The 25,747-nt window shown below is 39.2% G+C and overlaps 1 protein-coding gene across 1 annotated transcript in view; it reads right to left on the bottom strand.

Annotated features, from left to right (window-relative positions):
• Positions 1 to 8,992: 8,992 nt before the first annotated feature.
• The window catches only part of WDR64 (WD repeat domain 64), a gene marked incomplete at both ends in the record, with an annotated part of 50,863 nt that continues 34,108 nt past the window's right edge, over positions 8,993 to 25,747 (bottom strand). The window contains 15 exon segments of the mRNA XM_084283413.1: positions 8,993 to 9,475; positions 12,985 to 13,065; positions 15,348 to 15,405; positions 15,407 to 15,439; positions 17,684 to 17,872; positions 18,679 to 18,773; positions 18,777 to 18,788; positions 19,193 to 19,254; positions 20,224 to 20,240; positions 20,368 to 20,409; positions 20,411 to 20,458; positions 21,661 to 21,664; positions 22,397 to 22,460; positions 22,463 to 22,521; positions 23,873 to 24,025. Of these exon segments, the coding sequence (XP_084139539.1) occupies positions 8,993 to 9,475; positions 12,985 to 13,065; positions 15,348 to 15,405; positions 15,407 to 15,439; positions 17,684 to 17,872; positions 18,679 to 18,773; positions 18,777 to 18,788; positions 19,193 to 19,254; positions 20,224 to 20,240; positions 20,368 to 20,409; positions 20,411 to 20,458; positions 21,661 to 21,664; positions 22,397 to 22,460; positions 22,463 to 22,521; positions 23,873 to 24,025 (1,400 nt within the window).

Raw genomic sequence — 25,747 nt, 5'->3', positions numbered from 1 at the left:
TTAACTGCTTTTCTCGGACCTACAGGCCAGACCGGTTCAGATGTGAAGATGGGAACTGTGTCCATGGGAGTAGGCAGTGCAGTGGTGTGAGAGACTGTCTGGATGGCACTGATGAAGCAAACTGTAACAATGTTATTCAGTGCTCTGGACCTGGCAAATTCAAGTGCAGAAGTGGAGAATGCATAGATATCAATAAAGTGTGTAACCAGCAGAGAGACTGCAAGGACTGGGGTGATGAGCCCCTGAAGGAATGCAACAAAAATGAATGTGACTGTCCAGCTGGGTTTGAGTTTGTAGACAAGAGAAACTGTGGAGACATTGATGAATGCCAAAACCCTGGTATCTGTAGTCAAATCTGTATCAACCTGAAGGGTGGCTACAAATGTGAATGTAGCTATGGCTATCAGATGGATCCTGCTGCAGGAACCTGGAAAGGGCCATACCGGTACAAAAATACAAATAACACCTATGATTACAATGACACTGCTAAGCAGGGTTTAGGGGTTTATAGCATGGAGACAAGGGGGAACAACTACAGTGTTTGGAACAATTGTACAGCTTTGGCCTTACCTCCTGATGTTTTTCTGACTTGTGGGGATAGGGCCTGGCAAGGTACCCCTGCAAATGCTATCAGATGTCCATGTTACTTAGATAAACTCATTGTATTTGCTACTAGCTTGTTACAGTTGTATGAGATCACCAGACATAAATGGGCATTGCTTGCACCGGATTGCAATGATAATGCTGAATTGTGTGGGGTTGCAGCTAGAGCAGCATTGGCAATTTTAGTGCCTGGAGTGGCATCTGCGGCCACACGTAACAACTTAGAAAAATTGGTATGCTGGGCTGAGAAGCAAGTCTATGCCATGACAGACAACATTTCTCGACAACATTTCTATTCCCAGGCCTCATGAGACAGCATAAGTACCATAAGTAGCATAAATAAATATTGCATAAATACAGCAAATAGTATAAACACAGTAGCATAAAGTCGCTTTAAAGTACCTGGAAGGGCATTCTTGTTTTAATCTGTTTCCCTTACAGGTGCGAACTATCAGATGGACTCATCCTTGTGCAATGTGTCTGATGTGTCCTGATGAGGTCCTGCTTTCACTCCAGTGGGCTGGCTAGAGCACGCCATTACATTTCCCACATCAGGGCCAGAGCCAGTCACGTAAAGCACACCACAAGTCATCCTGAGATGTTAGTGCTGCAGTTCCAATACAATAATTTCAAGGTAGAAGTGAGAAATACAACGTCTGGAGTAAAGTGATTGACAACTGACCAGTTTTAAGTCTGAAATATATAATAGTTCTTTTCCCACTCCTTTTCCTTTCCCTCTTTTTCTCTTTTTCTTGTTAGTTTAACCAAAAGTATGCTCATTTGGAATATTGAATGTGACTTAGTCACCAGGGCAGAAAAGCAATGTTTCCAGGCAGTGGACAGTAAGGCTTAAATTCAATACTGAATTTTAAATTCAATACTGAATTAAAACTCAAGTATATTGTGCATACGTAAAGAATGCATAGAAATATGTTGGCTGTGATGACACCATAAGATGTTTTAAAGCTGAAAATACTGATTGAATTCCTCTTTACTATCTTTTTATTTTTATTTTTTTCACCCCATGTTTCTGTCTATATCTAGCACACTGCAGGACTCTTAAATTCAATTGCATTTTGGATTCTTGATTACTTCTCTTAAAAATGTGTTCTTATATCAGTTTTGACATGTCTTTTTTTTTTTTTTTTTTCTTAAACTATTCTGCTCATGAGAAGAACAATAATTAGGGTAGGCAATACAATATATCCACATCATTTTAATACAATATATCCACATATTTTTAAATGCTATATGTGTAATTTGATTTAATCTACTTTTGTCTATTTTCTGTAGATTACATTAAAAATAGTCATAAGGTGAGTCTCAGAGTCAGAAACACTGGAGCCATGGAACTTTTGCTGAAGAAGGCCAGGACCAAAAAATTCTTGCCCAACTCATATTTTACTCTTCTTTTTTTTTTTTTTTTTTTTCCCTCAGGACTGATCACCCTCTTTCTGGAATTTTATTTACAATCCCTCTTTCCAAATGAATAATGGCCAAAGGGAGGGAGCAGGTAGGAGGCTCTTCTCTTGGCTTTTCCACCTGTGCTTCCTACCATAAAATACAAGGTCTCCAGCCATCCCAGTGACTCTACAATGGCTTCTAACATAGTGTGATGTAAAATGAAAAGTCACTGCACCCAAGGGGGCAGAGGCATTGAGGTGAACACACTCTTTTCTAATTTAGTCTCCACTTGTTTCTTAAAAGTTAATGCATTTGGGACTTGGTTTTTAGCCTGATCTACTAAAGAAAGAAGACTTACATGCTCATGCCACTTTTCTGAATGTATATTTGCAATAATCGTTGAGCCCATGGATTTATTTTCATGTAATTTGACAAAGAGCTAGAAGTAGAAATATCCATTTCATGAGGGTCTTGCTGCCCTGATCATGCAGACACGTATGGTTCATCATTTACAAATCCCACTCAGTACAGGGTTTCCTTTGCATGAAAGCTACAGAAGGGAGGTGAGCTTGGGGCACTCTGTGGTCTCCTCTATGCATGAGGTTGACATGCAGGCAGGGGATATACCTAGACCTGGAAAATCTTTTTGGAAGTAGGTTTTTGTCTATCTTTCCCGCACCAAGAAAAAGCTAATGGTCTCCCTCATTTGGAAATCAGAAAAATTGAGGGAGGGGGCCAGGAGGTGAGGCTTCTTTAACTGTGTTGCTAACAGAACTACTTTCCTCCTGACCCAATTTGGCTGTTACATCAGTGCATTTTTCCCTTGGGTGGTACTTTCTATCTGCAGCTGCAACCTGTGATTAAATCAAACCGTGCTCACTAAAGAACAGCCTTGTAGACCTCTGATGGAAACTCAGGTGCTCTTAGATGCAGCATGAATGATTCCATAAGCAGCAGCCTTTTTGCCTGCTTACTAATCAACTGATACATAACCTGAATTAAGAGAGTGTCATTCTCATATCCAGATACCAGATTTATTTATTTATCTATTTATTTATTTATTTTTATGATGTAAGCATTGGCCTGAACAGTTTTCAGGTGGAATAATGGCAGTGTGACTAGTTACACTTTACCTTCTGGTCTTCTTTTAGGGAGGAAGTAAAGATATAAGTGGTGGCAAAAAAGAGTTCGTGAAAGAATCACATCTATCTTTATTAATCACATTAATTATTCTGAGCTTACCTTTGGTGTGGCTGTGGTGCTTGTGGCAAGTTTCTGTTGATCTCTAAAAAGGCACGTCATTATAGAGAACAAAAGAATCATAGAATATCCTGAGTTGGAAGGGAGCCATATGGATCATCAAATCCAACTCCTGGCACCACACAGGTCTACCCAAAAGTTTAGACCATGTGACTAAGTGCACAGTCCAAACATTTTTTAAATTCAGACAGGCTTGGTGCAGTGACTACTTCACTGGGGAGCCTGTTCCAGCGTGCAACCACCCTCTCAGTGAAGAAGCTCTTCCTGATGTCCAGCCTAAACTTCCCCTGCCTCAGCTTGACACCATTCCCGCGGATCCTATCACTGGTGATTACAGAGAATAGGTCACCTACCTCTCCACTCCCCCTCGTGAAGAAGCTGTAGACTGTGATGAGGTCCCCCCTCAGCCTCCTCTTCTCCAGGCTGAACAGGCCCAGTGCCCTCAGCCGCTCCTTGTATGTCTTCACCTCTAGGCCCTTCACCACGTTCGTCGCCCTCCTCTGGACACTCTACAATTTAATGTCCTTGCACTGTGGTGCCCAGAACTGCACACAGTACTCGAGGTAAGGCCGCACCGGCGCAGAGTAGAGCAGGACAATCACCTCCCTCGACTGACTAGCAATGCTGTGCTTGATGCACCCCAGGGTATGGTTGGCCCTCCTGGCAGCCAGGGCACACTGCTGGCTCTAAACGCTAAGCTTGTAGTATCCTAGTGTGTGTGTGTGTGTGTGTGTATATATATATTTGCCTTTTGTAGTTCTGAGTTGTGAAATGATAAATACAGGTGAAGATGAAGTCTCTGTGCCACATAGCTGCATGACTCAGCCTGGCCTCTAGGGACTTGCTTGGACCCAGAGCCCCAAGTGAAACAAGTGCAATGGTCAGTTCAGTTCTGCTTTTGAAGGCACGGAGTCAGGAACAGCTCTCTCTCCCTTTCTTTTTAGGTAAATATTCAAAGTAGTCCTACAGTGATTACTGCCAGTTTAAAATATTGAGGATTTTTTAAACCTTGAAATAATGTTAGTTTACCTACGATAAACAGGTATCTTGAAGCCTACCTCAGAGTTTATTTCTTATTCACATGAACCTCCCCTTTAAGGAGAAGATGGCAAACAGGTAAATTTTCTAGCTTCCTCCTAAATTTTCTAACTTCCTTCTCACTCTCCAAGCTTGCCCAGAGCATGAACTGTGCCTGGGTGACTTTCTTCCCATTTGGGAACCATACAAAGCTGTGTCTGCAGATATTTTTAAAATGGAATCTAGTGGTGTTAACAGTCTGATTCAATCATTAACAAGAAAATGTAAAAAGACAAGTGAACTGCTGCAGGTGACAACAAATTTCCGGGCCGGTAGTGGGAAATGAACAGCTGTGTCATTGTATTTAAGCTGAGAGCCTGAGGCAAAGGAAACCTGAATCCTAAGGCAGATGAGCAGCACCTGTGAGTTGTTGCTGTTGATTTATTTAACTTGTTGCTGGGGCCCACTGTAGGTAAGCTATTCCTTATAAGTGACTTGTGCTATATTTTATCTGTAGTCTGTCCCTTGGATAAAAAGGATTTTGAGTAATGCTTGAAAATATTTTCTCTGTGTTTCTGGTAATGCAAACAGTGAACTGACTGGTATAAGTCTGTGCCTCAGGGAAACCTAGGTAACCATAAACAATGGAGGATAAGAGCTTGTTTTAAGCTGAAAGCTCATGTTAAAGGACTGAAAATCCTTTATAAGAAAGAGGAGAGGGAAAAAAAAAAAAAAAAGAGCTTTTGATTATGCTCTGAAGGAAAACTCAAGATTAGATTTCCAGGGATCAGATTCTAGTTCATGGACTTTCATCTGAGAAACAAGATAATCACTTTGTGCACAGGCACCCCAATGTGTACCAGACCAGTAGGCAGAGGAGGTTGTTTCTAAAAAGCCAGCAAGGATGCTGACAGCTGACTTCAAAGTAGGAAAAGAACATTTTGCTGTGTCACCTGGGTGAAATTGCTCTCTGCTTTTCTTAAGTGTGAAAAACTGGTGGGAGGGCCCATCCATACCAATGGGAGCTGCATGGGTTTTAGGAGAATCTGCAGAAGTTACAGCAGGGAGCAGAGATACTCTGTGCTGTCTTTATGGCAGCATTAAAAGGGTAGGGTGTAGGATGCCTCCTTTGCTGGTTACTGCTCCTTCAGATTTGAAGACAAATGCATCACACAGTAGTGGAAGGGAGCCCCAGACAGGTCAGTGGGTGCAGACTGCTTGGGGAAATGAAGGTGATGGGAACCTTAGTGCTTCCCTTCTCAGTATTACTGACTGCTGTAATATACGTGCTCAGGCCAGGCTTGGTGGACAGATTATTTCAGATCTTCAGCTCTCTTAGCTGTCCCTCTGTGCCTCTGCTATTCTACAGGCGAATTAATGGTAAAGGCAATACAGACAACAGCACAGCCTGCCTCATCTGTTAGTGCACCCATTTAATACACACATACTCTTCACCTGGACTGTGTTATGTGAAGCTTTTTTTTTTTTTTTTAATTCATGGAAGTAAAAGTATCCTTTCTTATTCTGCTCTTCACTGACTTTACTCATTCATTTTACAGCTGTCCAACACAGTTACACTCAATTGATTTTCTTAGGGATGTAATACCTCCAAACCAGTAAGTACTTTTAGCATCTTGCTGAATTGCAGCTTTCCAAAAAAAAGTCAGTCAGTGAGAGCTTAAAAATGTCTTATCTGTGTTGAAGAGAAATAACTTGAAAACCAAAGAGGAGAGAGTCACTCCATAATGCACTCACTGGTATCTGTCTATGATGCTATGAAATTAACTCAGCCTGAAGAGCAGATAGAGATAGGGCTTGGTAGCACTCAATTTTTATCAGTCTGTTTGTTTTAGATAAACCCAGTGATGGTCTGAGTTGAAATAGCCTCTAGTTCTTGTAAGCATGTGGATAATGGAAAGACATGTCACTCAGGTCAATGAGATACAGATGTTTTATCAAATCTTGGTAGAATTTTCTTCAAGTTTCAGAGGTGAGGTGGGAAAATGTTTATTTTAAATACTTTGCTGAGATCTGGCAATTCACTGGGAGTAGGTAAGATGATCAAATAATCAATCCTTCTGTGTTCTTGGGGAATGAAGGCAGCCCAGTAACCTACCATTTCCCTTGTCCTGTTGTTCTGTGAGAATTCTCTTAGTTATGTCTAGCCACACTAAGTCCCTTGTTTCTCTTGTAAGTGCTTTTCTTCTTTGTGCTAGTTGGAGATAGATTAAAATAGATTAACCAGTAACTAATTATTCCAGCAGCATTTGAACACTCATGTTTCCAGCTGTAAAAAATCTAAAATCTGTCTTTTGCTTTTATGTAGGTACTGCCATATTCCTTATTGCCAAGTCTTCCAGCAGCAAATAAAAATCATGCATCTCTTCTTCCTTTCCATTTTATCTTTGCTATTGAAACACACTGGCAGCAGAGAAGTTTTATTTGGTCATAATAATTTCACAGAATATCAAGTGGGCAACATGAACCTGATCCTCTCTGTCCCACATGGTGGGTCAATGGAACCTGAAGACATCCCTGATTGAGATGCTGGCTGTTGGGATGCAGAGACATCTTCTTGTATTTTCTCTCATGACTGTCCTCCTGGAAGCATTCAAGACTATAAGAACTGCAAAGCATCTACCAACCAAGACAGGTATACCATAGAAGTGGCTCAGGTTCTTGCTGAAGAAATCAACAAGATTACTGATGGCTTCTTCCCACATATCATTATAAACCACCTACAGAGGTTCAAGATGGATGCTAACAGGGAAAAGGAAGAAGCCGCCTTTGGAATTCCCCAAGCAGAACAGGCCTGGGAGGATTATATGGGATTTTTGACCACTGCAAAATCACAGATGACAAGGGGCCTGATTCTAGATATCCATGGACAAGCACATCCTGAACAGTGGATAGAACTAGGCTATGCAGTTTCAAAAACTTCCCTTAACTCTGGTGTCTTTTCTGCGTCATGTTCCTCCATTAGATATCTGGCCAATCAGCTAGTTAGTGTGTCTTTTGAGACTCTGCTTGCAGGGAACAGAAGTTTGGGTAAATATATCGAAGAACAAAATAACAGTTATATTTGTGTGCCTTCTCCATCCAATCCTAGCCCCAATAATGGGAACTATTACAGTGGTGGATACATAACAAAGCCTTTTGGCTCCCATGATTCTGGTGCCGTTGATGCCATTCAGATGGAGCTACCCCAGTGGGTTAGGGCACCTGAAGAGCATCTCAGATTCTGTAAAGCATTAGCAAGAGCTGTAATGAAATTCTGGCAAACTAATTACTGTAGCCAGTCCAACCATGAATTTCTGCCATGCTGAAAGAGACTGTCTTAAGATACCTTTCCATACTACAGTAATGATCTGGAACAACAAAACAACTGATACACCTGATACACTCTTAAACCTGCAATATAATTCTGGATGCTGGAGGAGAGACACTAACCTCTAAAGACAGACATCATCAAGATAAAATTCACAGATAATACCCAACAAATCAGTTAACAAACAGCTTTGTACTAGATCCAGCACTGAAAAGACTGCCTGAAGGGTATCTTTGGAAATATTACTTGTCTGACGTGCTCTTTTGTTCTTAGCTTCTTCCCAGCAGTGTTCTCTCTCCTCTAGGATACAATAAACAACTATTCTTCAAAATAATTCTTTGTAGTACAGTGTCTTAGTAGATTATCTGTTCAAAGAAATGGAGTGTCTTTGCTTTTCTTGCAACACTTAAAAAAACAACAACTGAGTAATACCATTGTTTATAATGTTTGGGGCTAGGACTAATTTCCATTTGGTGTCTTTAAAGCATTAGGAGTTGGAACTCAACAAGTAAACTAATGCTTTGCAGTGACATACAGCCTGAACTACTTCAGGTTTTATGTAATGAATTATGAGAAAAAAGAGAGCATTACTATATAGTGCTGTAGTTTTGTCGCTATTTAAATAGCCCAGCAATAAGGTGGATGGAAGGCTGCTAAACACAACATGTACACATCATGCATTTTAGACAGTTTTCTTTACTGCATGGTTCCTGTGGGAAAGGAATTTGCAGGTGGCTTTGTGCTGTTTCATGTGTCCCTGAATTAGAGAGAATGAGGAAACAAGCAGTAGAAACAAAAACTTGAGCAAGGTCGAGATAAAGTAACTTGGCTAAAGTGTTAAAGATGAGCTTGGCAGTGGCCAATTGCTGGCTGGCTCGAGGCGTGTGTCTGAGGGTCTCTAACCAATTGTATGACAGATTTGGGCGTGTGGACAGCGCATGGGGCTACGGGGAAAGTATATGTAAAGTATATAAGAGGGCCTAGCGACCCCCTCCGGGGGGCCGGGAACCCAGAGTTGATGGGGACCGAGCCGTTCCTTAATCCGAGATTACAGGCTCGGCTCAACGATGCCATCCTGCGGCAGTCCGCGTCTCTGGCCCTCCAGGCTATGCTGAAGTTACCTGAAGCGGGAAAAGTCGAGCCATCGTTTACTAGCATTAGGCAACAAGTTAGCGAGCCTTATACGCAATTCATTGATATTGACAACCGCGAGGCGAAGGAGGCCCTTATGGCAGCGGAAAATGCAAACACAGACTGTAAGAAAATACTCCAAGCCCTGCCTGTTAATACTACATTAGCACAAACGACAGAGGCGTGTGATTGAGTTGGGTCCATAGAACATCACGCTGTCGCTTTGGCCGTAGCCTTTGCTGTGGTGCTTCAAATGGGAGGCAGGCGGTGTTTCCACTGCCTAGCCACGGGACATTTTGCTGCTGAATGCCCACAGTGAGGAGCAGGGAGGGGGAACACGTGGTAACCCTGCTCCTCCCGCTGCTTGCTCACGGTGCGGCAAGGGCTGGCACTGGGCCAACCGCTGCCGCTCGAAGTATAACGCAGAGGGTCAGCCTTCACAGCTGTGGCGGTGAAACGGGAAGGGGAGCGCGGGGCGTGCGGCGACTCCAGTGCCCTGGCCCTCCGTCGTGGCCAGTCACCACCCTGGGGGATGGTGACTGCCAGGCCGCAGCCGTCACCTCCTGCTGCTCCAGTGGTTCCACTGACTGCGTCATGGTGGACTCCCCCACCGCCCAAACCCGAGGAAGTGCAGGGTTGGATGTCTCCACAGTAATGGACTGCATGCACCCTTTGGGACGCTTGGGTCTGTAAAATACCTCTTAGTGTACAGGGACCACGGGTCTTTTTGTACTGCCCGGAGTAATGGATGAAGATTTTGAAGGGATAATACAAGCAATGGCATGGACTCCCTCTCCTCCGGTGCTCATACCAAAGGGAACTAGCATTGCTCAGCTGATTCTTGTCCGAGCAGTAGTCTGCAGGAGTTGGTTCAAGAACAACTCCAACAAGGTAATACATCTGACAGACAGCCCATGGCATTCACCAGTGTTTGTCATCGAGAAGAAGGGCGGGAAATGGAGATTGCTGCATGATTTGCAATGAATCAATGCAGTGACTGAGGACATTGCAGCCAGAAAACAAAACAAAACAAAACAAAACAAAAAAGAAAAGAAAAGAAAAGAAAAGAAAAGAGAGAGAGAAAAAAGAAAAAGAGAGGAAAAAAAAAAAGAAAAAACTAGTCGCCATGTCCAGGCTCACTTCCATGTTGCTTTCATAGTGCTAGGCATCCCAAAGGAAATAAAACCCAACAATGTCCCTGCCTATGGTAGTCACTCCCTTCAAACCTTTTTTCGAACTTGGGGTAACCGACACATCACAGGAATTCCTCGTTCCCCCACGGATCAAGCCATTGATGAGTGCACACATTGCACCTTGAAAGCATTACTAAATAAACAAAAAGGGGGAGACACCCAGGAAACACCACAGAACAGGTTGGGAAAGGCACTTTACTTAATGAATCACCTATCATTCCCCTTTCTTCACAAAGAGGTACTGCCCATAATAAAACATTACAAAAATATGAATTCCGCACTGTCACAGGTGCCACAATCAGAGCGGGCCTTAGTAAATGGTAAAAAAATTAAATACAGGTCTTTGGGAGGGACCCCAGCCTCTATTAACTTGGGGTCGAGGGTACACTTGTGTCTCCACAGGTCATGGACCAAGATGGGTACCAGCAAGGGGAGTAAGGTCATGGTTGGCCTCCTCCTCACAATCACCACTGCCATTGGTTATTGCCAGCCCTGGGTCTCCATCCAACCATGCCACAACATCTCGGTCACCCTTGCCAACATGACAGGACAAGAAGTGATGTGCCTGTCCCTGGCTAGTGCTAATGACCCATTTACAACATGTCTGGTGGGGAACCCAGCAGATAACAAAGACTGGACTGTCTACTTGCCACAAGCGCCCTTAGAGCCACAGGAATTAGATATCCTGGGATGTGTAACAGCAACAGCATGTGTAAGGTTCAATTTCTCGGGCAAAAACTAAATCATGAAACAAATGGTCAACGCCACACTTGCTCCTTATTGCAATGCATCTCTTTGGTGTAATTATACAAAACTATAATAGCATCATTCCTTGTGCCAGGAGCCACTCTGCTTGGCTGTGGGATTGACTGTGGAGTGGACACCCCTAGATGCACCCAGAGCTTTTTCCTCGGAGGGGTCTCCACTCTCAGCCGCTCACCATGAGAGTAGACAAGGACCTCCTGAAGCCGTGGACAAATTATTTTAAGTGATATTTTTCTGTGGTATGAATGAGAAGTGCAAGAGGCCTCATTACGTGATTGTGTGATTGTGCTGTGTGAGTGAGATGCAGCATCGCTGCGAAGCAACATCCCTAGTGCTTAGTGGTTGTTGACTGATGTAGATTCTAGTAGGCACACTACTTTACAATTGTAATTCTGCTTGTGATTTTTACCCTGTTGCTTATTGTACCTTGCTTATTGCAATGTCTGCTGTGCTTGATAGAAAAATCTATAGAAAGCATTTGGTTGGTTGAAAATAAAAGAGGGGGAATTATGGGAAAGGAATTTTCAGGTGTCTTTGCGCTGTTTCACATGTCTCTGAATTAGAGATAATGAGGAAACAAGTGGTAGAAACAAAAACTTGAGCAAGGTCGAGATAAAGTAACTTGGCTAAAGTGTTAAAGATGAGCTTGGCAGTGGCCAATTGCTGGCTGGCTTGAGGCATGTGTCTGAGAGTCTCTAACCAATTGTATGACAGATTTGGGTGTGTGGACAGCATATGGGGATACAGGGAAAGTATATGTAGTAGTGAAAAATGGCAATAAACGTCTCCTGTTCAAGAGCCATCAGGAGTCCGTGTCTTTCATCCCTTCAGGTGCCCTCCTGAGTGGTGGTCCATTGACTTCACTCAGTGTAGGATTAAATATTTAATTGTTACTGGAAGTAGTATTGCATTATGGAGGGAGTGTTCTGCATAATGGAGAATATGGAGACATGAATAGACATAAGTAAAAATCAGCTCTTGGACAACACAGGAAATTAAAAAGGAAAACCAAAGGGAGCAGCTAGCAAGACTGAAAAAAAATCAAACATTAAGAGCCTAAGAAGAAACGTAGTAAGTAGTCAGTTCTGAGGAAGAACCAAAGAAGAATGGTGACCCTGCTTGAGCAGGGGGTTTGGACTAGATGATCTCTGGAGGTCCCTTCCAACCTCAACCATTCTGTGATTCTGTGAAGAAGTATTTAATAAACCGGACAGAAGAGGGATATCTGCATCTTACAACTAGAGTTAAAGACTTTAGTTTCAATTAGAAATAGGGAAAATGCCAAAGGGAAAACCTTACATAATTATAAAATGACGTGTTTTTAAAAGCATGTAATGAAATGGATAAGCAGCTTTCTGAACCTGTTCATTTCTATTAATCTCTGAAGATGAAGCAATTTTCAATAGCTGGAAGAGAGCTGACGTGGCTGTCTTTCAAAGGCAAATAGGACATGGAATTGTAGTGGTGTTAGCTTTTATACACTAATGGCTAATTACCCACGATGTTGCTTGCTCACTTCCCCAAGTGGGATGAGGAAGAGAAGTGGAAGAGCAAAAGCAAGAAAATGTGTGGGTTGAGATAAAGACAGTCTAATAGGTGAAGCAAGGCAGCATATGCAAGCAAACAAAATAATGAATTAATTTACTACTTCCCATCAGCAGGCTGATGTTTATCCCATTCCTGGGAAGCAGGACCTCAGCACACATCATGGTTACTTGGGCAGATGAACACCATAACCATAACCATCTCATCTTCCTCCTCCTTTTCCCAACCTTTTATCGCTGAGTAGGACGTTACATGGTATTGAATATCTCTGGTCAGTTTTATGTCAGCTGTCCCAGCTGTGGTCCTTCCCAGCTTCTTGTGCACCCACGTTCTACTCACTGAGGGTGGGGAAAACACCTTGACACAGTGCAGGCAATGCTCAGCAATAGCTACAACATTGTCCTGTTACCATACTCTTTTAGTCACAAATCTAAAACACAGTAATCATATGGGCTGCTGTGAAGAAAATTAGTTACATCCCAGATATTTTTTATTCTTCAGAGATGTCTGTATGGCTAGCAATACAAGTATTTTTGCAGATATATGTCCCTTAATCTTTAAAGCAGTTAATCATAAGAAGTTGGATGTAATTGGTAGTGATGCAAACCATGTGAGAAAATTAAATTGAGAAGCATTTAAAAATAAAATGTCCAAGTATGTGATTGTAACCATTTACTAGTTATAATGGCTTCTGGTACATTAATGTTACTGCAAAAGTTGGAAAACACTTGTGCTTACCTCATATATAGGAAGTGACCCAAATACTGCACCACATACTCTGTTTCCTGACTCAAAAATTTCCAAAGGTTGCCTGTGGATCTGATCAAGGGAAACCAAAGTCAGTGCATTACTAGCTCAAGACAAAAGGTAATAAAGAAATGCTGTTGCATATTACTTTTGTTATTGAACAGCATAGTAACATTCATGTTATCTGAAGAAAGGAATGCAATTACTACGTAGAGAGATTGTGTTTTATGCACAAGTTTTGAACATTTCTAAATTAGAAAGAGATCTTTCTGCTATAGAAAAGGCACAACTAGCAAGATTCCAGCTTCCCTGGGACAACAAATAAAGACAGTTAATAGCAAAATGTTTTTTTATCACCTAAACTAAAGCTAGTTTTAAATACTTATGTAGTTACATCACCTATTAACATCTTGGCTAAGTTCAATACAGGAATCATTTTCAGGTTACTTGTCAGGTTTGTTGGATGTATGTTATTAGAGGACAATGGAAGTCTAGCTAAAGGGTAATTAACACGGTAAGAACTCTCTCCCATATGATAGCTTCATCGCAGGCCTGTTACTCTGGCTATCTTTGTTGGGCTGTGCAAATCCCAAGCACCTCAGCAAACTGTTAGGAAAGATGCAGATGAACAAAAGGGCATTACTGCTGTAAACTGTAGGAAGCTCTGAATTACTGAAAATACATCAAGTTCATCCACGCTCACCTGAATCCTGATACTTACATAGGTATTATACTTAAAGACAGGGCAGGAAATTTAACTGTTCTTACACAATATAGCAGTGATTTCACACTAGTAGAACAACTTATGGTCCTCCAATGAGGAAAAAAAGTATACCTAAACCTTGAAATAGTTGAAAACATGAGTTTAATTCAAAATGGTACAATGTACAGAGATTTTCTACTTACATTTTTTTTTTTCTAGTATGAAATAAAAACTGAAGTCCACTGTTTTGTTCATCTCTAAGGCTAATAAAAGGAAATCATACCTTTTTTCTCATCAAAATCCCAATCACAAGGGTACTTCAGTGCTAATGTTTCTGAACATGAAACTACTGACTTGTCCCACCATGTTCTCAACCACTGACTCTGCTACATTAAAATTCATGTTTTATACCCAGCATCAACCTTTTTTTTTTTCTTCCCCCCCCCCCCCCCCCCCCCCCTAACACTGTTCTCTCTTATTATACATTGTTGTCTAGAGCTGTTGATCAACAATGTATGCTCCTACAGCACAACCAGCTCCAGTAGTTTCCCTGTGATTTAAACACGGGCCACTTCAGAGACTGTGCAGCATCCATGACTGGTATAACTGTTTCTTAAGGGAGCTTGTCAACTTGTTGCTTCCTGCAGGTGAAATGACAGAATGTCTCAAAACTGTGTGCTTGGCTACCTTTACCTAGCAGCAAGTAATCCACTAGCTCAAACTAGTCAATCATCCATATGAGATGAGAACTGATCCTTGGTGTCCCAGAAAACAAGAGAAAGGAGGTGGTAAGACAGGGCAATAAGCGACAGAGAAGTATCTTCCACTCACCTTGTCATCATTTCACCCAAGATACACTGAGAGAAATGGTCACATGGAATAATGTCTTTTACTGACTACTGTTTGAATCTTAGCTGACCACATTAGGATAACAGATTGTGGTACATAGGAGACACAGTACCACAGATTTTAGGAGAGGATGTTGAGTTCATACCCCTCATGAGCTGTTTAGTGGTGGGAGAGAATGGTCAGAAAGGTGTTAATGCAAGCCGTTTTTTTTGTTTGTTTCTTTATTTTGCAAGTGGCCATAGAATTTATATCTTTTCCCTTTTCTAGTACAACTCCAACAAAAGAAGTTTTAAGGGCTAAGCCAAGTAAAGATGGACCATTATTCAGTTAGAGGCATAGAAATTGTTCATAATGATATCCAAACCGACTCAGGATTCTCTTGGAATATGATTTCATGGGAACCTTGAAAGAACAATTATACATAACCAGTGATTCACTGTCATTCTAGTATTTTCACACACCCTTCAGGTAGAACTGGGATATTTAGGATTTCTGTTGGAGTATGTGAGAATCCTAGATTTTATTGTTGTTGTTTTTTGTTTGTTTTTATGCTGTTAAGCCAAGCAAGTGAATCATTGTGTTCTTTCATATAAATGGAACTTGGAAGTGTGAAACAATGAGAATGAAAACCACAGAATTTTCAATTTTTTTGATCTCTCTGTTACTGCATTTTTTGTTCTAGCTTGTCCACTGAATGAGAATATATAGGGTTATTTATGGCTGTTTTATAAATGAGAAATGCAGTTGCAATTCATAGTATATTGCACAGAACTGAAACAAATCTGTCATATACATTGCATACCTTTGGAAAAGCCAAAGCTTTGAAAAACTTCAAGTCTTGAATTATGTCGACACGTTTAGGAAATTGAAGGCGATCTGGTCAATGATTTCCACCTGTGCACATAAGGCAGAAGAAGAAAGAAAAAAATCAGATGCTCCTATCTAAGTGGCAATTTTGAATTTGACATTCTTAATTGCTTCAAAATAAAATTATTTTGATGTGTAAATTATTCCATATCATCAAAATATGATTTACATTGGGAGCTTCAAAGGTGCCATAAAGTGCTTCAATCAAACTTTGTCAATCCAGACACTGTTTTGTCATCTTTAGGAGGCTAGATAAATTGATACATAAAACACTAGTTAGCAAATCTGAGTGCAGACTCATTGTCTGATAATGGGTTTTCATCATTTCTCTCAGTTCTTACTACAATTCCTCTATGCCACTGTAATAACAAAGAGAGTTTCCTCTGGTCATATATCTGGTTTCCAAAGTTACTCACAAGAAGGAATGATCTAAATTAAAATATCTATCAGTGCAGATTAACACAGTTTAATTTTATAATCAGAAAAAATGTCATAACACACAAGCTAAGGAATCATAAACTACAGAGAGAAACTGATACAGTTTTTCTTTATGGGTCTGTCTTCCTGCTGACATTTTTCAGTATGTCACCTGAGACACTCATTTAAACTAGCACCTATGCTATTCAGCTGGGTTTGTACCTTTTCATATATATGCACATTTAGGGAATATCTGTTATTAACATTTGTAATGTGAATTATTATTAAAAATTCTAAAATATTAACTTGGTGAATTATATGACAGCTATCCAATAAGGGAACAGTATTAACATCAGGAAGATAAGTTGACTTAACCCAAGAGAAGCTCCTGTATCCTGTGAAGAGCAAAGCCTAGCACATGTAAGTAACACTGACTCTTGGATAAGTATTGGCTAGCAAAAGTAGGCTAGCTGTCCATTATACTATTTGGTACAATTAATCCAGAGAATTGAGCTACTCTTGAGGTGGCAGCATACAGATCATATAGAATGATAAGACTGAAACTTTCTGTTGCACAGCATGTGACTGTTGTTTTTTTTTTGTTTGTTTGTTTGTTTGTTTTCCCCATTTTTTTTTTTTGCACAGTTAAAAAGGCTTCTCATTTGCTTCCAGTCTAATTATTGTGTTTTAAATGTATGCTACCTGTTTTTCTTTACTGAAATATTTGAAAGGTCCTTAAAAAAGTAGTCGTGTTTGACACAGGCATGTCATTTATGCAAAGTTTCTTTAAGGTTAGCTGCCTTTAATTATAGTATCTTTGATTCTAGAGGTTTCAGCCTCGTTGCTGCCTGTTCAAAAGGACTATAGGGAGTAGTCCTTCAAACACAGCCAAGAACTTCTCTTCACTGATGAGTTACTATTCTGACTTCAGTGGCACTACTCACATTAGTAAGAACTATATGTAATCATAAGTGCTTCCAGGATACTGGCCTAGGTGGGCTAACACTAAAGGATCTTTGAGCTTCTCCATTGTCCCAAAGTGCTTTGGTTAAAAGGCAGCCTAAATAGTGCACATGGCACATGAAACCTTAACATTAAAGCATGCATGATATTCTTAAGCTGTGAAATATTTTTTTCCTAGGCTTGAATTGCCTTGTCACTAAAGACCACGTGCATGTAGCTTCTGCATTTGCTTAACCCAATGATTAATGAAACAGGGAGCTCCAGGACTAGAAATTTGACTTCCTACAGCCTTAGCTAAAGGACCAAGTATTACTGGCTTGTCTTGTAGCCAACCCACATCCCTTGAGAACTCTACCTAGAATTAAAACTGCTATTGAACATACAACATGCCTGTATCAGACTGTTATGATCTATAGTATGTGAGTATGTGAATATGTCTACAACATCCCAGCAAACTTAATAAGACCACTTTTTAAACAGAAAGATTGTTTCTGGGATGAAGCTATTCACATTAAGCTTTTTCAATAAAGCTTTAGGGATCCCAGAAGTATATCAGCTTGTGCAATTAGAAGAGAAACAGGCTGCTAACATACATAACATACAGACTCTAAATAAGGCTAAAATCTGAAGCAATTATATAGTCATCACTATTACTCAATTCAAATCCTGACCATCACCTAATCCTAACAGCCACCTAGTTATAACATCTAAGAGATTTATTAATGATTTGTAAAACCATATTAATTTTTTTTAAAAAAAGAGGATTATAGTGAATACCTCATAGGAATTATTTTTATTTTTATGACCTTCAGTCAAAAGATGCTTTTTAAGTATAGTATTTTCAGAACTGTTCCCCAAGTCATACTTATATATAAATGTTTAAGATCTTACCTGTCCATGTCCAGCATTAGAGGATATTCAAATTTCTTTTTATTTTCCATATGCTTGCTTTCCTCTTTAATTATAATGGGAAAGCTATTAACATCACAAGGCAAAATCAACTGACTGATATCTGATAATTCAAACTTCCTGAGCTGTCCAAAGTAACCAAGATAGCATCCATTTGTGGCATGCCATAGTCTATAGATATAGAAGAAGTGTTCCCAAAGGACAGAAAGGACAAACGGATCATTTTAGAAGTGGAGCAAACATGAAAAATGTTTGTATACATGATCAGGTTCTGCAGCATTGTACTAGAGTGCAGTGTGTAAGTCATTAAAAAAAAACACACGATATTAAAGATCAGTTTATCATTTAAATAACTTGAGAGAAAAAAGAATCTCAGAAGGATGTTGGAAAAATCAGAAAACAATCACAGTTCATTTTTATCAGAAATTGAGGAGTAAAGGCACCAATATCCTGAACTGCTCTAACTGTAAGGTACTGCCACCACAGTAGGATCTACACAAAAATTCCTTAGTGATCTCTCCCCAACAATAAACATAAAATTAAAAAACAAAACAAAACAAACAAACAAAAACTTCAAATGTACTTACTAGCCAAGAAAGAATTACGCAGTTGTCTATAAAAAGGCTTGAGAGTGAAATGGTTTAATTTGATACATTGTAATGTTAAGGACCCATGTTAACTTAGAAAGTACTGAAAGCTAAAATGGATTGAGAACAGGAAGTCATATGGGACTGTTACCCATGCATTCAAGGTCACCTTGTTGATATAAAATGACAGTCTGTAAAAGGTATGACTTCATGGGAAAAATGGAAGTGTTACATTAAAAAAATCGTTCTTGCAGGTGCAGAACAGAAAACGCACCTATTAGCCTATATGCAAGTCTAGCAAGAAGAGGACCTTTGGAGACTGTTCAACTGACTGGCCATAGAATTAAGAAGTATTTTTTAATTTTTTAAGAAGTATTTATCATTTTGTACCTGATTGAACCATCAACAGATGCTGTCACTACCACGTTTTTCTCCTCTTCATGAAATAAGCCAACCACTTCAGTAGAATGTGCCCTCCAGCGGAGCTACTCCTTTATTTGCTGAGGGAAAAAAGCAACATAACCACATTTCAGGCAGTTCTGTATGCCACCATGGTTACTGGCTTACTGGGTTCATCAGTATGGCTGTCTGAAAATTAAGAGGTGAAATATTATTCCCTCCAACAAACAGGCTGCAAATGACACATGGTAGAAACTGCTCAGGGGACAGGGATAAATAAATTCTTAACGTAACCTCTTTGAACACACTAGAATAATGCTGGCAGCATTTTAGTTATGTTTTCTCTTGTTTTTCACAGCATCCAATTATTATTGAAAGCAAAAGACATGACCTTTATGTTCAGGAAACAGTTTTAGTCCCTGTAGAGGTCTGAATCCATTTTTCTCTATTTGTCTTACCCTCTTATACTGTTCAGGTTAAGAAAATATATCAGATTTTTCCTTACTCTTTTACTATTTTGTGGATCTTCTATGAATGACACAATGCTCCAGTGCATAATACATCCCTCTGATTAAAAAAGAAAAAAAGAAAAAATCAATACATTCAATACATTTCATTATTGCCACACATTTGCTTGTTGCTACCATATGCTCTTGATAAATGCTGAGCAGAATGATGAAAAGATTTCAGGTCATTGTCAAGCACACAAAGTACAAAAAAATGTACCATTTATTAATATGCAAACAAATACAAATACTATTTGTGAGTAATGTATCTTTGAATAGATTTGAAATGGAAAAAATGTAAAGTTGTTTTTTTCCTTGAATGACAAGAGTAAAAATAAGATTAATCTTGTCCAGACAGTTTTCTAGGGAGATTTTTAGGGATTGAACTATATTTCAATGCTGGTAAAATGGATATTGTTTGATGATATGCATACATAATGAAAGCTTAATCTTTTACAACCTCCCAGTACACCCATGTGAAACTAGAATCAAAGAACCATTTTCCTTATGACCCATTACTGCTTAGTTTCCTGAGAAAGCTCCCTGTTTCCTGATGTGGTTGCTTGTTATCTCCCTTGTTTCTACTACTAGACAGGAATCTTTTGTGTAATTCCAGCCTTCATACTGATCACATGTGGTTTCTAGGACTGTACATCTGCAAGCAAGCAAGGAGGCTGATAGAGTAGTTGACCTTCTAAAAAGGAAAATCTATAATGGGAACAAGAATTTAGTAGTAGCACTACAGAAAAAAGAGAAGGGTGCAAAAGTCATGAGAAGTATATATGCTCAGAGGCACGACCACAAAAGGACAAAGGGAGAGTATCAGATGAATAGGTAATAGGGTGGTTACTTTTCCATAAATAAAAAAAATCATTTTCAGTGCATGCTGCCTTCCTGAACTCATGTACAGATTTGAATCAATGGGGAATGGAAAATCCTCTTCATTTTCAGCACCAGCTTCAAACTCTTGCTTGGTTTTGAAACAAATTAAAAAAAAATAAAACAACAACAGCAAAACCAAAAACCAAACCTTGATCCATCCAAATTCTGACAGCATAAGAGCAGCAACCCAGTTTAAATATGCTATCTTGGATAAAAAATTACATCAGTTTAATACAACAGAATTCCAAATGAGCACACCTGTCATGGTGGAAGATACAAGGCACGCAGTTACCTGGAAGAGGAAGCACTATGTACAAGGAACAACACGGCATTTACCAGATGCTTGAGGAATTGAAGCTTGGCTATTCTCATTAATTTTACACCTGAAAATGAAGATGTTTGTACCAGATATATCAGATAGGTTGTGTATTGTTTCCAGAAAAGGTTGTAGACTTTATTCAAAATCTAAAAATTTAAACATTTTATTTCCCCAAATGTAAGTAACCTAAAAGTTTTAGACATAGTTTTTCAAAATTAGTTAATCAGTTGTGATGCATTAATGACAGTGAAGAGTAGGTAAAGAATGTGCCTGTGACAGGAAAAACAGAAACCCAGTGCAATGGTGTACATTTCATTCAGCCAAGTATTTTCTTGAGAATTAGTGTTTAAAAGAAAAGTGAAGTAACTTATGTCAAAGTTAACCAGCTACATTAATGTTAGAAAAGTACATTGTTTCTGGCATTCAAGACAGTCATGTATGAACTATGAGTAAAATACTGTACTTACAAAACAATGATTTCCCCCTCATACATGAGGAGGTTAAAAAAAAAAAAAAAAGAAAAGAAAAAAAAGGAAGAGATAAAGCCAGAACAGAAGTTGTTTTTACTACCTATGGTACAAAGAGATTTCAGCTTTGACCTGGGTGCACAGATCATTCTTATCTTGTGGTTCCCTGCACAGTTAAGAATACAATGCAAACTGGAATTGCTCTAAGAGAAACAAGAAAGATTCCCCTTTGCCTTTTGTGCTGCGTTGTATCCTGTAGCATAATATTTGAAAAACCCTTGTGGGACCTGTAGGTTCAAAACCATCTAGACAGAAATAGGAATTGAGTCCATGTCTCCAATGTACTGACGTGTACCATGGGCTTATTGAGTGAAGAGGACTATCAACAGAGGATTTTTTTTTTTTTCTGTGGAACAAAACTTTTCATTTCCGCTTTCTTCCAAGTATCTGAGAGCTAAACATTTCAAGTTGAAATGAGCATTTTCCCCAGATCAATCTTTGTACTCTTTGAACTGAAGAAAATTAAACAAGTTTTCAATTCATGCCACTTCAAAACCCCCCCTTAATTTAAAGGCCAAAAAAAAAAAAAAAAAAAAAAAGCAATAAGTATTTTTGAATTATTACTACTGATCTGTTTAAAGTGTTTGCTAGAACTAGGCAAAATTGATTAGTGACACTCACAGCCTTAGGGATTTTTTTTTTTCATCTTTCTCCTCAAATTGCCTATCTTTCTGTAAATAGTCTATATGGAAGAATAGATATTTCAAAATGCTATTGCTGGTTGCTGGACTTGTCTCACACAACTAGTGGGAAAAAGGAGCTAGAGTATTATCTTAAGTGAAGCAGCTGTTACATGGCTCCAGTTGTGTGGGACTTGATAGCATTCACCTTTTGTCATGCTCTTAAAATCCATAATGGGGTTTAGTATCTGTAGCCAAGTACAAGTAATAAACATTAGTCAGTATTCTGAATGGAAAAAGGGCATTTCCTCTTTCATACTTTTCTTTGGAAAGAAAAGAAAGCTTTCATATTTTTCACGTTTTAATACTTCAGGTGTGCGTGCACTCATGAATATTTGAATGTGAGAAGTATTATTCTGCTATGTTAACAGCTCACAAAAATATTAAGGTTTGTTGCAGAATTCAGTGTAGCACTTGTGAATATATTGGAGAGCTCTTTTCACATCATCTATAACTGATGTATGCTAAATAACACAAGGTTAAAAAAATGGAAACACAGAGATATATTCTGATGTTTACCACAAAATTGAGCTTAGACACTACAAAATAATAATAATAATAAAATAAAAATAAAACCTACCATGCATTTGGAGCCATTTACTTACAGTGCTATAAAGATCTAGGCCCTAAGACCTATGAGGAAACACCTTTTCAGACCAACAGCTTTGCAGATAGCCTTCCATAGACCAATAGGCAAGCAAAGTAACAGCCCCAGCAGCCAAGTTCTGATCACTCATGCCATTTGTCATTTTACATAAACATAATAAAAAGGTAATAATTATTTAATTGCTTTACCATCCCATGCCCAAGTAGCAAGATAAAAACCATTTATTTCAATGGCTGCACAGGTCACTTCAATGGCTTAAGCCCATGTGCATCTTCAATCTGATATATTTGATATCCTGTTTCTAGGTCCCAGACTTAAAAAAAATAAAATAAAATAATTATTTGTAGTACATCCTTTAAAACTCCTCACACAATTTGTTCTTGGTGTTGTAGCCATCATGACCTAAAGGAGGTGGGGATTTACAATGAGAAATAACATCTTTATTGAGTGTACAATATAGACAAACCTTTATACAAGCAAGCGAAGGAATGGCATGCATCACCAACTGGCCCAATAAGAGAAGCTACTTCACCCTATAAATCTTGCCACTTAACCCCATCAGCAATGAACAAAAACTGCAGATCCTCAGCATACCTGTAACAATTCATTATATTTGCCTATGGATTTTCTTACACTTGCATGGTGACTATTTTTAGAGGTTCAAACGTAAATGGTAAATTAATCTTTTCATTACAGCTTCAACACAAATAATGCTGTGATAAAAAGCAACAAACGAGAGACATCTCTTTCACTTTATTTTTCTTGTTAACTGGCTATTATATTCAATGCTTTTCCCTCACTGTATGACTCGATATCCTGAATGCTCAGAACAAGATGGTCTAGGAAATTTTTTAAAAAAGGATCCATGGAAGTCAGAAAATTGTCTCCAGAACTGCTGGTCAAAAAGAATCAGATTCAGAAAAAAGAACAAGAACAACAGGAGAATGAAAGGATAAAAAATGAGGTTCTGTAGTTTAGCCACATTGTATGTACCAGAGGAACTTTTCAATTTTAGAATTAAAGAATCTTTTTATCCGAGAGTAGTATCTTTTACCCAGTACTGTTTTTACAAAGTCTCTTTTATGTTTTATACCAATCCATAGAATGTCTAAAGTACTTTTACATCCCACTAAGCTGTCTGGGACTCGAACACTTCCTAAATTTGAGGAGATGCTCATCAGATATGCCTTCTGAATAACGTGTAATTGTGTTTGCATGAATTATGAATTGGATGCACATTTTGACATTGTGGCATTTTAAATTTTCCTTTAGAGATATTAGGTGGCCAATGGACTTTCACTACTCTTGACACTGTCCATCACAGAACAGGTGAATCAAAATGTGGCCAAAGGAAATAAATCCTAACTAAATCCAGAGCCTCTGAAACCTTGCTCAATCTGCCTAGCAATTGTAGTGTGGTCAGCAAAGTAGTTTTCTGACAAAAGAATGCTGTTGAACTAAATATATCCTGTTTATCATGGCTACCACTTCCCAGAAGAATCTGAGCATAAGAATAGTCACAAAACAAACACTTTGAATAATAAACACTAATCACTTATCTAAGTGCCCAATCAATTATTTGTAATAAACAAACAAACAAAATAAACAACAACCTGAGACTATTTCAATTGATAGCCAAGACTATTTCAGATGACAACTTACACTCACCTTCAGTATTGACTGAGAGCAGATAGTGAGGACTTGGTGAAAAGTCCTGTTGTAAGCCAGAACACTGATGTTTTTCTCATGTGTCTGTGGAACCTGTTTCATATCTTGTATCATGTGAGTTAGGGGATAAATATCAATGACAGTTGAACCTGCATATGGTGAGACAAGTGAGAATATATACATTATAGAAAGGTTTCATTTAGGACATGGTATTCTTCTGAGTTCTTCTGAAGGGCATAAGGAATCTTGTCTGTTTCTTGAGAAGAAAGTCTTGTCTGTTTTCTGAAAAGAGAAAACATTTACCCATGCTCCCCACAAGACATCAGTTAAACAACAGCTAAGTATTTCCCTGCCTTAAACAACCACCTGCCTACCTTTTATGGGATTGATACCCTGACCAAGATCATTAAGAGTGGTAAATCCCCCTGGACCACAGTGGGTTGGAATGGAACCCAAATAAATGAAATATGAACTGGCAAGTATATCACTCAAATAAATTCTGGTAACCACTGTCTTAGGCAATTCTAGCTGCAGCCAATGAGGTCTTTCCAGCACCTTCTTTTATACAGCACTGCAGGTCTGAACGGCATTGCACCTTCCAGTGCCCTCTGATCTGAAGGGCTGCATAAACAGAAAGACAGATGGGGAAGACAAGACAAAGGAAAGGGCAAGGTTTTTTCAAGGCAGGTTCACAATCCAGCCTCTAATTCCAATTCCTGAATTGCTCTTCTACCAGCAGAGGAGCAGCAGTCAGCACTGAGCATGCAGGAAAGAGCAGAATTGCCTAATACTTGGCATGAGCCCAGGCACACAGTCCAGCAGCTTGGAAATGGGCACAGAAGGAAAGCTGTGGCAATATTCAATGAAGCGTGAAGGTGAGCCATGATTTATTGATGTTAGTGAACCAATAACTGAAAATCTCTGTAAAGTCAGGTACATAGCAATAAGGATTAATTTGCTCACATATAACCTCAGTCTCTTGCCCTGTTCAGGAGCAAGGGAACATTTACTTAACCTTTTAATGGAATCATTAACAGAATCCAGGGCCAGATTTTTACAGATATTTAGGCACTGCTCCAATCATTGTTTATAAGGGCAAAGCCATCTCATTTTCACAAGGACTTAGCTATGTAAAATCACTAGATTACTAAACCTTGAAAATCTCACTAACTTAAATTTGAACTGAAGATCCCACCTGTACCTTTTAGTAATGAAATATCTTTAAAAAGTATTCTGATTAGTATTTGGACCATTTTTTAAATAAGACCTAGAAGATAAAGTTTCTTAAGCTTTGCAATGCTTAGCCAATTCCAAAATACATGCAACCATTTGTGAACTCTCATCCGATGTATATATTTAGGCTTCTAAAACAGGTTTATTGACACAAATATTCAGCAGAAACTGCCGGGTCACTGAAAATAAGAAATTTCATGTTCATTTCAGATTTGACAAGCTTTGTGCCTTGTTCTTGTTGCAAGGACAGAAAAAGCTGTCTCCAAAGACAATGACCTTATTTCCCTGATAATCCTCAGACGTCTATAGCCCCAGGACAGGTTCAAAGCTGAGGACTCCAGGATTTCAGAGACCATGTTTCTGGGACAGACAAAGCTGCTGGTTTCTAGGTTCTCTGCCCTAAATAAAGAAGTCTAAAATCCTTAGGGACACCTGCAGATCTCTGGGCCTTCAGAGGTTCCAGGCTCTTTGCTATGGAGTCAAGAAATTACATGTAGCTTAACGTTTCTAAAAAAGCTTCACCTTGCTTTCAGAGAAGCCTTCCTCATTTCCTCTGGTTCCTGCTGTTAATTCCCATGCTGGATATTTTCATAAATATTTCCACATTGAAATTAGCACAACATATAACAAGACATACT

The sequence above is a fragment of the Netta rufina genome (genome assembly GCF_964035555.1).
Source record: "Netta rufina genome assembly, chromosome: 3".
Taxonomy (NCBI): Eukaryota; Metazoa; Chordata; class Aves; order Anseriformes; family Anatidae; genus Netta; species Netta rufina.
This window is presented reverse-complemented; position numbering and strand designations above follow the sequence as displayed.